General features: G+C 47.2%; 1 protein-coding gene across 1 annotated transcript in view; it reads right to left on the bottom strand.

The window, feature by feature from the left end:
- The window catches only part of cadm4 (cell adhesion molecule 4), a 107,406-nt gene extending 94,804 nt beyond the window's left edge, over positions 1-12,602 (bottom strand). Inside the window, exon 1 of the mRNA XM_088386432.1 lies at positions 12,298-12,602. Coding sequence (XP_088242558.1) covers positions 12,298-12,370 — 73 coding nt within the window. The 5' untranslated portion in view covers positions 12,371-12,602. The remainder of the gene's footprint in view (positions 1-12,297) is intronic.
- Positions 12,603-13,254: the final 652 nt, after the last annotated feature.

The following is a 13,254-nucleotide window of genomic DNA, read 5'->3' as shown; positions in this document are numbered from 1 at the left end:
ACAGTCAACAATTCTTCAAAACAAAAACTGAGGCCTTGGGCCGTTTGGTGCCACTCTCAGTTGAAGTCTACTGTCAAATAAGCCATAAAACAAACAGTAAAACAACCACATAGCATAGCCTTGCAGTCCACTAGATTTATGAAAACACTAATTAGCATCAATCTTGCCATGCTAACACTTGCGACACATGCAGAAAGATAATATACCAGTGCACATATTCTTTATCTTCTGTGAAAAAAAGACCAATATCAGCGCTGTAAAGATGAGCTGAGAGGAGTTGACACGTCGCAAACAGCACGATGCACCTTTTAAAAGTCCCTCCAGCATGATATTGCGCTGACTACATTATGAATAATGGAAAGGGACAAACTTTGGCCTGTTTTTCCTTTCACTGTCACAAGTTGAAAAACTTTTTTTAATTGCCAATGAGACAAGAGTCATTTTTGAGGAGGCACAATGGCATGACAGTGGCATCCTCACCGGCGTCCCTCTGCCACCGTTAAAGCGGAAAGCGCAAAGGAGAAGATTGTTATGGCTGCATTCCGTCGCTGGGGAGTCGTCTCGCCGCCATCTCACGCAAGCCGGGAGATAAAAACCCGTCAACGCGGCAGGAACGTGCAAGCGAGCCAAGGGTCACACAATAAAGCTCAGTGACGCAAATCGGCAGGTCCAGTTGTCCATTAGCGCGCTGCTGCGTGGAAACGATCCTTGAAGCCGCGGGTGCTTTGCAATGATGGAAGTGCAATTTTGTTGGAATGATTTGCATCCGCAGTTTGCAACCAGCATTTATTCCAGGACAGCAGTTGCCCCAAAATGACAGTGTGTGTCCAGCAGCTGGACGCAGGATATGTTTGAGATTCACAAAATAGCCCTATTGTTTGCATGAGCGGCGATAGACTCCACAAAAAAAAAAAAAAAAAAACACTCAAAAACTTGCCTTGAACTGAATGAAGAACTTTCCATGACGGGAGCAGCCACTGCAGTGCCGCATTAAATCATCAGCCTGCAATCTTACATCACATATCCAAAAGGAGCCTTATGAGGCTTTGGCAAGTAGGCCACGATCCCGAGTTAACTGAGAGCCCCCCCCCCCCCCCCCCCCCCTTCCAATTGACTCTTTATTGTGCCGTAATGAATACGCAGGCCATAAAAGAAAGTTGCTGCAGGAGAGAGCGGCAGAGAGCTCAATGACAAACAAGAGGCAACGCGGGTCGTTTACGGGCCGGCTGTAAAAGATCCCTCCTGGCTTTTACGACATCCAGTTTAGACTAATACCACTTTTTTGGTCACACTTTTGATTTGCACCCCGGGCAGCACCCTGTTTGCAGGTGCCTTTAAATAAGCCTCATTAAGAAGGCAAGCAGCAGAGAACCAAAGTGTCCACGCGTCAAGGTGGGCTCGTCCCGTCACGCTGCCCCACCCCCAGCCGCCCCCTTTTCACCTTGCCCACTTAAGGTTGCGATTGATTCCGGCTTGGTCGCCACCGTCCAGAATACAAAATTTGGTTTGTGTTTTGGCAGGAGCAATTAAGGCAACATATTACGAAACATCTTTATTTCCTACAAATATGTTTGCATTATTTTCTAATATTTATTTTCTTCTTTCATGTAATATCTTCACATTATTTTTATTTTTTAAATTTTTATATTCACAAATTTGTTTATTTTGTCAGATATTTATGTATTTGGGGTGATTTTTTTGAATTATTTAATAATTTTATATAATATATAATTCTTGTTTGATATTTACTGTAAAAATAATCAACGAGCTGTAGCAATGATAATGCTTTAGAGGAAATTTCTTCTCTGGCCCAGTGTCAATTAGGTCTCTTCTAAAGTTCGGCCTCCAGAGACCACAAAAATAGGGGATGGAAGGTTTTGGTCCCAAAGTACAAAAAGGCCTTTGATAGCATACAACCGGCACAAAGAAGGAACAACGCAAGACTGAGCGAGGCCAATAGGAACAAGACCAAAAGGACACAGACGGAAGAAAGCTGGTGATAAATTCATAAGTGGACGAGATGGCGAGAGAAAATCGGGAAACTGAGTGACACGGGAGACGTGGCCATGTGTTGAAGGGAACAAAAAAAAATATGAATAAAAGATGGAGGAGCAGACGGAAAGAATGGGCAAAAAAAAAAGCAGAAGCAGAGGTGAGGGAGACAGCTGCTGGAACTATCATAATCCCAATAGGTGTGTGTGTGTGTGTGTGTGTGTGTGTGTGTGTGCGTGTGTGTACGTGTGTGTGTGTGTGTGTGTGTGTGTGTGTGTGTGTGCACACTAAATTGCCTGCAGTTATCAAGTCCAGCTCCGTGCGATGACGTTAATGCGGCAGCTCGATGCATTCTCATGAGAATTTAGTGGGAAATTCACACACAGCAAAATAATTCAAGGCTATATTACTTTCATAACTTCCTCATAACAACTTCCAATAATGGGCACTAAAAATGTCAGCCTGACGGTTAATTGTATCTCATATTTACATAGTGATGAATCAATTATGGCACTGACTTGAGATAGGAGCTTATTAGAGTGCTTACCACACTTGTAACTCAAAGCAGAGCGTGCTCCTCATTCTGCTGTTCGTGAGCCTCCTGGCCACCTGGGGGCGGTATGAGCAGAGAACACTTTTTCCTGCCTGGTTGAGGCAGTCAAATTTGTAGTCACGCAGTCATTCATCATCGAACAAAAAGAATCACACTATCATCTTGTACTTAAAAATTATGAATTTGAATGTAAATAATTAAACAGTTAATGTGGCAATTGAATTCATTGTGCTGCTCCTTCTTGTTTGCCTGTCTTGGCCACGGGGAGGCAGTATAATGCTGTACAGTCAGACGGGCCAATAAAGACCAAGTCCAGAAAATGTATATAGTTTTAGGTAGCATGCCGACTTTCTTAAATTGGGGGGATGCAAAGCACCTCAAGGGCCGAGTAACGAAGATGGAAAAAAAGTGGAGGAGGAACAAGATGCGAGATGCAAGAGATTGAGGAAGCGGGCGAGGGAATTCAAAGGGCCTGTAAGGGAGCTCAACTGCGCTTTACTGCAAATAACAGCAAGAAGTCAAAGTTAGGCAGGAGACAGCAGGTGAGCCACGGGGGGAGCAAAGGATGGCGGGTGGAGGAGACGGCCGGTGGGGGTCCCTTAAGTGTACGGCGCCCGCTGAAAAGTAAGCCTCCACCTCCAGAATGTTGCAGCGTGCCATCAAAACACATACATCAGCATTCCTCCGCCCAGAAAGCCGAAAGGCAACGAGATCAAAAGGAAGAAGGAAATCGGCGGCGAGGAATTCAAGTGAAAGGACGACAAAAGAAGGGAGCCAAGAGGGAAACAAACTGCACAAGTGATGCAGATGCAAATTGGAATGTCACTCAGTTGAGCGGATTGCCAGAAAATGTGTGAGTTGGAAGATTTGTTGTTAAGGACCGATTGTTTTGATGACCTCACAAAAAGTGTAAAACAGAAAAAAAAAGTTTTGTTTTCAATTCTTTCCGACATACCTGACTTGGCCACCGGGGGCAGTACACAAACAAAGAAGAATTTCACAACTACAACGCAACATCATTAAAAGCATTATTGATGCCACCCGTTAATGGCGTTTTGCATTGTATGATAGCATTAAGCTAGCTGTATGTTTTGTTTTAGGTTTGCTTTGGTTTATGGGTTGAAAATGACGCCAACAACGGAAAGGACACGAAGTCCCTGCTTGATTTAGTGGCTGCACACTGGGGAGGATTTCCAATGAGGCTGCGGAAAGGCGGCTGGAAGGATTAGATTTTTGCTACAAGTCCAGTTTGGAAATGAAACCTCAAAGTTCTCTTCTAGGTGCTATGTGCATGACAAGTCGAACAAGTTGAAGCACGTCATCCCAGCTGAAAACGAAAACGCAGAGCTCAAACCTGCAGTGGAGCAAACGGTGACGCTCTCAGCGAGCCTCCCGAGAGCCCGTAGAGCATAGGTGTCAAACTCAAGGCCCCGGGGGCCAGATGCGGCCAGCCACATCATTTTATGTGGCCCGTGAGACAAATTTTGCATCGACTTTGTATCATGACTAAAATTAAAAATTGTCTTTACTTTAAAAAAAAAATAGGTATCGCTTGCTATTTTTATTATCATTTGTCTTTATAAAATATTTGAATAGTTTCTATTACGCTCTGATTTCAAAACTAGATGTTCATCAGTTTTTTTGTAGCCTATACTGAATATAGAAGATGTTGACAATCATAATGGCCCTCCGAGGGAAACTATGACTGTGATGCAGCCCGTGAGAAAAATGAGTTTGACACCCCTGCCGCAGAGGCATATGCATGCAAATGCATGTCCCCGCCGCCTCCCGCAATCATAAGACCGCGTGATTTATCCATCAGTCATCTTTGGGGATACACCTGCTTCCTAATTACCGGTGTTTTATGTTTGTTTTTAATTCCACCCCCGCTAAGATCGTAAATCGCTTTTCCCGCAGCGCTGGGCTGCTACCTGAGCCTTGTAAATGGGGACTGTCATCATATTAAAACTCAGGCAGGGACAGATGCCAAAAAGCGGACAACAGACAGGAAAAGGGGTCTCTGCTTCACTTGTTCTGCTTTTATTAAATGTGGGATGATTTTGCATTTGGTGGAGGTGGTGCTAAATGCGACACAAGTCTGCTGCAGTCACTGGCTGTGTGGAAAAGTATGCCACGTTTGAGCAAATAATGCGCAAAAAAAAGTGAAGAGCAGTAAATCGAGAGATTACTGCATCTATTTGGAGGCCTTTATTGGCCGAGCGAATGAATTTGCTTACCAAAGTGGCCGTTAAAAATTGGAGCAAACGCCTTTCATTATGAGGCAAGAAATTGGCAAAACGTCCCCTCCCCCTACTTCAAAACAAAAGCCACTTCAATTATTGTGAATGAAATCGAGTTTGGCCAATTTGTGCTTTTGTTTTTGGTCAATGTCGACGTGCGGACAGAGTTACTGCGCTTGGTCAGTTTAGGATAGCCATCGTGGCTCTTAAGATGAAGGGGAGAAAAAAGAAGTGGTTCCCCCCCAGCGCTCACTTTTATGAGCTTCTCTGGCAATAAAAGCTTTCCTCCTCTACACGTAGCCAAGAAATGACGGCGCCTCACTGTGTGCACCGTGGGACAAAAAAAACGATTGTATTCGATGCCCTTGGACGGAAGCCTAAGTGCAGAACCCCACTGCTCCCTGTAGGAGACCCCACTCCACCCCCCCTCCCAATCCGCCAGCGTGACCCGGCAACAGCGACATGGCCGAAAAGTACGCCCAAAGTATCAAAGTGCTTGCGAGCGTCTCGCTCCTTCTGCTGCGACACGATAACATTATTGGCCCTGCCAGATGGACCTCGACGATAGCGACGTGGCCGTGCGGGACTCCCGTCCGAGCCTCCAAGTCTCTTGCTCCGCTCAAGGGGGGTGGGGTCGCTCACACCAAATATCCATACGGCAACGTAGCGCCCTTATCTCACAAACGCCGGCATCAAATATCAATATTGGCGCAATTTCACGTTCAAGCTTCTGTGCTTTATGATGTTTATGTATCACCTTCAACGCTGTGATAAAAACCTTTTATTAGGTCGTATTTGTAACGATTGGCTGCTCGCTTTGTCTCTATAAAGTGTAAAAGCTTACAGTCTCCCTCCCTCCCTCCATCCATCGTCTGTCTGCAGGGTTCATCCACAGGAGGATGCCGTACAACACGGTCGACACCTCACAGTTAAACGATTTCATATTTCCAGTAGCGGTACCACTGTGCACCCCCCCCCCCCCCTTCAAAAAAAAAAACTTACTGAGAGGCCGTTGCTAGCCAACAATGCTAATCATAAAAAAATAATTCAGCCTTGAGTAACTGTGATGTCATTTTCAGTCAATGACAAGTATCAAAATGGCCGCCTCAAAATGGCCGCCACAGAGCTGGGAAAGAACAAGTGAAATCTGCTGCTTGACTGGTAGTCCACAAATGGAACATTTTTGACTTGTCTAATTAATTCTATTACCGAGTAGCTGATCAATACGCCTCCACAATCTGCGCTAGGAATTCAAGACACATCAGGCTTTGCACAAGTGCACAAGCTCGCGGTGGAAATGTCACTCGACATGATGCCCTCCCCCTGCTCCCTCCCCCGCCCCCGAGCCCCAGCTGTGCAGTACAAAAAGCATCCTGGGAAGAATCAGCCGCCCGCCGCAATCCCCTGAAGGTCGTTGCGCTTTGCGGCCAAGTGCAGTAACAATCGCGGCGCTTCCAATTTTGCTCCGGTTGAGGCCGCGCAGTTCGTTTCCCGCCGTGAATTGACGACCTTGTGAATTTTCAATTTAAAAAGAAAAAAATTGTGTAGTCAATCTCAAGTCGAGAGATAAAACAGCAGGAGGCTTATGGAATTTTCCTTTTCGACCCCTTTGTCCTTTTTTGGCTGTTTTGGTAGGGGGGTTGATGATACCTGTTTAATTTTTTTTCTGGGATTGTTTTCATGCGCCGCTAGTTAATTAGCCCAAATGAATGCTTGTTTGCCGACAAGTGATGAAGTGGTTGGAAGAGCACTTTGCCACGTGCCTACAGAAAAGCCCAAAAGAGTCGAGTCAAAGCTTCCACGTGCAGACGAAGCCAGTCGAGGAATTTACTTTGATCACACGTCGAGATGAAACGCTTTTGCGGATATTATCGTTGCTAGCAGAAGATGTCTGGCAGCGCCTCCAAACCAAAGGAGGAACCGCCTGTCAACAATTTGTAATGTGAACAAAGAAAAATCCTATTCAAAACAAATCCCATCAGCGGCATGTAGCTATCGGTCAGTTTTTTCCTTTCGAGCCAAAGTGTGGCCTTCCTGACACCGCCGGCAATTTTGCTCACGGTAATGGTGATAAAATGTTGTGATGGTTTCATCTGCAATCATGTGATAGCATTTTAGCTGCCTGTCACCCATGAGACACGTTAAACCCAAACGTGTGTTTTCCGAGGAGAGCCGCCATCATTTTCATTCCCTGAAAACCCACTTGGACTATTCTTGGAGCACAAAGTGTTGGTTGAATTTACGCAGCGATCAAAGCTTGATCAGAGCTAAGTAAAGAAGAGAAGCAAAAGCCAGTTCTCGTCCTGCTATCCTCAAGATCCCGTCAACCGATATCGCTAATGGCAAAAGGCGACGTCTATTGGGCGTGGCTTTTTTTTTTTGTCCACGTCCGTCTGTTTTTTCTTCAAGGACGGCAAGCGCGCATGGGGGGGGGGGGGGGGGGGGGGCTACAAGCCAGAGCATCTTTGGTGACCTCATCCATCAGGAGCTGGCGCGACTCTCTCAAGTGGTCCCTGACTTTGCCTTCACTCCATCTTCATCCCACACCATCACCATCCATCTATCTGCCTCTTGTTCTTTTTCCTTCCTGTTCTGCCTTTTTTCTCCCCCATCTGACAGCCCAAATGCCGCCATTGTTCACTCGTTTGTTGGACTTTCCCGCCTGACTCTCCTCCTGAGCTTTGGCACGTTTGCGCTTCACTGATCTGCAACGTCTGCCCCTTGGCGACTCTCACCCCTACCTCCCCCACCCCTCCCCTTCCTCTTTTATACACTGTCCAGCCAGCCGGTTCTGACCTCATCAGCCCCTGGCTGGTCCGGGCTATCTGTCTGGTCACTCTTCATCAGCTGGCCTCGACTGGACTCGCAGACCTCCCAGAGGGCGACCTGAGAGAAATTGGCCTTTAGTGAATCGCTGGACTTTCTAATGTGGGATGAGCACCTCGTTACAAGTTGCCCTCTTCATTCCAGTTGACAAGAAGAGTACACAGAACCTCAGCCCATCAATTTTCCCAACTTCGCCCAATCACAGCATCTGCGGTCTAGGAGGGGGGGGTAATCGCCAAGGTTACCAGCGTTAGCGACCGTCTGGACGTGTGAGCGACGTGCCCTATGACAGGAGCAGAAACGAAGGCTGGCTGTTAAAGTGGCAAGGGAGCGGACAGGTTGAGTCCAAACGTCATAGCAACAACTGGGAATGCCCCCCTCTGTGTTATCAAGCTCAAGCCCCCCAAGTCTGTTTAGCCTTCTATTCATCTCCAGGAGACCTTAAACATCACTCAGCGTTGACCTCCAAATAAAGACGCTGTGAAGTGGCGCTGCGGAGGGAGGGATTCTATGTTTACTGAGCTCCCCTCCCCTCGGTAAAGACGATACACCAGGCAATGGGTTGGAGGAAAGCTGCTTGCTCAGGAAGCTAGAAGGCCAAGTTGTGCACCGAGTCCAAAGTCTTTAAGGACACCTGCCACGGGCATCATGCTATAATTGCAAATGGAAATTATTGGCTGCTCAGCAAAACAAAAATTCGAAATGGTTCAAGAGGTAGCAGACACGATTTGTTTTAAATAGCAACAATCACTCGCATTAGTACAAAATATTAGTTGGAATTGATTCATTCAATTTCCATTGCTGTTAATGGGAAAACTTTAAGTTAAAATTAAAAAAACTTTTTTTTTCTCTCCTATATTTGCTGTTGTCGTCTGCGTCTCCCAGTGGCACAATAGGCTTTACGCCCCCTCGTGCAGACCCGCGGCGTCGCCGTGGCCCGGCACGGGATGACAACAGTCTTATCAATAGGACAAGCGGCGCAAAAACAATTACAAACGGCATCGGACGCTACGGGGCAGCTTAGGAGAGAATCCCACAAAAACACAGCAAAGTGCCGCAGTGACCGCGGCTCTGAGTAATGGAGCCATCAAATTCTCCGGGGGAATAAAAGCCATCCCGCGATGAGCTGCCAGACGCTCTCAGTCATGACTTTGCCCCACTTGCAAAACGCTCCAATTTGTTTATGGCGCTCTTGCGGCCCGGGCTGGCCCGGACCGTCGGGACTCTTTCACGTGCCATCGCTTGATCAAAACGCAGCGTTTCCACAACGGTGAAATTTGTTGCTTCTATCGAGGCGACCGACATGCCGACTCGCCGACTTAACATCTTAACTGAGTTTTGGATTTGACCGAATAAATTGTGTGATGAACACACACACACGAGGATTTATGACGGCAATTATCGAGCAGGTTTACTAGTCCAGCAAGCCGAATAATCACTCAAGATCTTTCGGATCAAAAAGAAAAGTCTCTTTCAAAACAACCAACACTGCAGAATAATCAATCAGGTTAATCTTCTTTTTGGTGGCTCAAGAAAAAAAGACGATCGAGTATTGCGTCCAACAAGCAAGGGCAGCGAGTCGCCCGCCGCCTTGAAGCTGCGGCGGCGTCGCGGTGGCCGACAGCTCGAGCAGTGCCGCTCGTTCCAATTAAATTGTTGACAAGTTTATTTGTGGGCCAATTATTCCTCCAAGGTTTGGATCAAAGGATAAAGTCTGCCGGCGCAGCGGCAACAAAAGCGCAGGGAAGGCCATTTTTAACTCCGGTGATGCAATCTGACAAGCACGGAAGGCAGCGAGAGCTCCGCCGCCTCTGACAAATGTCAGCGTCCAAGCGTGTTCCTCAACATGCCGCCTTCAGTCAAATAATGGCGGTGCCGCTCGGAAACATCGTGCGAGGCGATACAGTCCCATGTCAAGCCTTTTGCTAACCAAAACAGCAGCACCTAGCTGTCAAATGTCTCTTGGGTTAGCAAATGTGGGTTCTCACTGTTGATGATATGACGTTGGAAAAACCTACTTTACCAGACAAGACTGACCGAGACTGACAGAAATTCAGTAACCATGGTAACAGCCCGGGTGAAGTTAACCTGATTGTTGGCAGGTTTTGTACACCAAACCTGGAATGTATCCTGCCAACAATTTTAAAACATAAGCAAACTTATTGATAAGAAGGTGAAACGGTTCAGTAGAAAAAGCGACTGGCATGTACAGCTGATGCCCCCCACCAAAGACGTGAAATGGTTGGAGGGGGGTCATGAAAATGAGACACAACTCGGCCTGACCTGAATTGTAAAGGCAATACGTTACAAATAAAGTCCCCCCCCTACCCTGTCTTCAGCTGAGTAAGTGAATGCAGTGAATAAATGACTGCATCTATTTTGAGTGCATACTTTCATTTCTCCATATTTTTGCATGTGCATGGGGACGTGCGTTTCCGCCATAATTGGTATTCAAATCTCATCACACAGAAAGCAGAGTGCCCAAGCGAAGACCTACTATAATGGTGGGGGACCGGGGGGAGTGGGGTCTCATAGCATGCATTCAAACAAACAAATGGATGTGATTTAATGCTTACAGCCAGAATTCAGGTGCTCATGGAGGCACCAAATGGTGGGGGGAATGCAGATGTGGTGGCAGGCGAGGCGAGTTGTTAATTGTGGGTGAGAGGAGGGGGCAGAGCCAGTGGCATTTATCTGAGTGCAGGGGCTGCAAACGCTCGTGTGTGCCTCAGGGCAGCCCTTTAGGCACACTGTCACGCCGCAAGGCTGTCTCTGTCCTGCCATTCGGCACAACCGACGCAAAGATGACACAAGCAGCGACTTCATCAACTGGAAATACAATATAACTTGGATTATTTCTGGTGGGGGGTTATGAATTCAGATTTCGTCTGTTGCATGAAAATGGCTCTGGATCTTCACCCAGCCTGGCCTTCCATGACAACAGCTGGCTGCCCGACGCATATTTGAAAATAGGCAGACAGCAACAACAAATATAAATAAATAAATTTAAAAAGTATTTGGCGGTTTCATTTCACACTTGACGGGCAGCCAGAGCTGCCGGAGAGCAAACTATTTGTATACAAGCAATTAAAAAGTACATTTCCATATCAGGGGATGGCCCCTCAAGCACCATTCTGACGGGACCAGCGAACCAAGGCTTCGGTGACGGCTGCCAGGACCCAACACACGCCTGTCCTTCCACTTTAGCGACACGGTGGGCCATCCTCGCGTCTACCTCCGACACCCCCGCCCGCCATCTCCCCTCAAGATTGCTTCTGCTGATTTCCTCCCACAAATACGAGCTTTCCCGCACAATCTCACTGCGTATGATTCACAAAGAGCCCGCCTTTATGGACCCCCCCCCCCCCGTGCACGACCCATCTTTTCCATCCCCTCCGTCTCTCCCGGCCCTGCCAGTGGCTGCGAGATTAATGACAGTGATCGGCCAGCACCCCTCGCCCCACTACTTCCCCCACAGCGACTGCCGCAAAAAAGCCGCCGCTGTAAGCGACGTGCAAGCGCCCTGCATTTAAATGCAACACGCAGGCAATTTCATAAAGATGTGCCACATCACCTTTTGCATGAGACACAAACGCCTCCACGCTCATGCATATAAATCCTCATTGCATCGCTCCTTGGGCCTCACACACACACACACACACACACACACACACACACACACGCACACGCACACACAGGAGGGAATCAATCAATACACAAGCTATAATAGAGGCAGCTTGGCATCAGAGCAGCTGACGTGGGAGCAGTGTAGGTCTCCCACCTGCGCAACAACAACATCACAGCAGCGTGACAAGAAGCAGCCTCGCACCTTTAACCGGCCCAACAAGGGGAAACAAGCATCAAGCGCAGACATTTGATTCCAGCCGCAGTATATATATCTGCAAATAGTGTGCACTCAGGGAAAAGAAAACTCATCACGTATATAAATGTCCGCTTTTATGCCATCACAAAAGAAAATTGGAAGAATTTCCATTTGTAGCAGTTCCCATTGACACTGACAAGAAGGCTCTGTTGCTAACCAAAACAGCAGCACCCGCAGAGCAAATGCTGTTACTCATTTACAAAATATGTATTTTGTTACTTGCCAGACTTTTTTTGGTAAACTTTCAAGGCCAGGAGCCGATCCTTCGAACCCAACGACCTCACCAGCTATAAATACAAAACGATCAAATACTAAGAGTAAAAACTAACCTGATGCCATAAATGAACGTGCAAATACATTCTTATGTAAATGTTTTTTTTTGCTAATGTATTTTCCAAAATAACTTGCAGACTCCACAAAGGCATTATTCGAGCCTGACACCTCTCAACAACCCGCCTGAGGCAGAAATGCAAAACAAGCAAAAGCAAAGACTGCAAGTGTGTCCGTGAGTGCGCCTTCCTAATTGATGCCTTCTCGGGCCAATCGCGAAACGTCCGTCGCACATCGTCTTCGGAGCACCGAGAGGAGCAGCGGGAGCCCATTCAAGGTGCACACGCACTCCGAGTAGCTCAACTGCAGTGTGACACATGCATTGGAATGAAAAAGCCACCTTTCACTTTTGGAGTCCAAGTAGCGACGCGCACACAAGCAGCTCTAAACAAGTCAAGTACACTTGACAGCCAGCACAGGTTGAAGACGCAAACTTGCACGCGGAACAAACACAAAATCAAGCAGCGTCTTACCTCTGTGCGCCAAACAAATCACGGCGATGGCGACAAAGGGGACGCCGTACTTCCACACGGACGCGAGCGCCATGGTCGAGTATTCCTCTCTGCTTCTTCTTTCCTCCCTCCTCGTAGTAATTCCTCTAGACGTTTGCAGGACGTTGCTTGGAGGACTCGCTCGCTCGCAGCGAGAACGTGCGCTCGCTCGCTCGCTCCGGCTGGGCTGGCGCGCACTCGCGGTACGTGCGTGCGTATATTGCGCGCGCCACTTTTCTTGTGGTTGCGCACGCCCACGCCCACTTTCTCTCAGCGGGAGTGTCAAAACACACAAGCAAAAGGGAGCGGGACTGACTGACGACTCGGGCCGGTTTTTCCTGGTGCTGCTGACTGTTAATAACCCCCAGGCAGAGGCGGGAGCCGTCCGGGAGGAGGACTAATTGGAATCAGTGCGCCCCCCCCATAAATGTGATCGATCGCCCAAAAACCAAATCGGCAATTTATGGCTAACACGAAACAAAGCGAGCACTGGGGACGAAACACATTATAGGCCCAAGTGGTTATTTATCTTGATATGCTTTTGTTAAGTGTACACGACTTGGAAGAAGTTAACAGTGACGTCATGGTTCCGAGTCCGACCCCTATGCAGTCAGAGACAATTAAGAGCTTCAGTACCAAAATTGGTTGTCTGTGAAAAAACAACATTTGACTTTTTGGTCTCAGGTTATACAGTATAAATATTTTTATGTCTGCTGCTTTTTTAACAACCGTTTCAATTGCTGTATTTTTCAAACCTGTATCTTTGACGCCCTCCACAGTTGACATTGTGTATAGCGTCAGTATTCAGTTCCTTCAATTTACATGGATTGATCGAGTCGATACATTTTGATGTATACAAATGGTGTCATAAAATTGCAGATTTATTTAAAACCATAAACTCCAATTTTTTTTGTGATGATGGTGGCAAACATGGAGGAC

Source organism: Syngnathus floridae, chromosome 10, assembly GCF_059516105.1.
Source record: "Syngnathus floridae isolate MCC-2025c chromosome 10, RoL_Sflo_1.0, whole genome shotgun sequence".
NCBI lineage: Eukaryota > Metazoa > Chordata > Actinopteri > Syngnathiformes > Syngnathidae > Syngnathus > Syngnathus floridae.
Note: the sequence above shows the minus strand (reverse complement) of the source record. Positions and strands in the feature narration are given on the sequence as shown.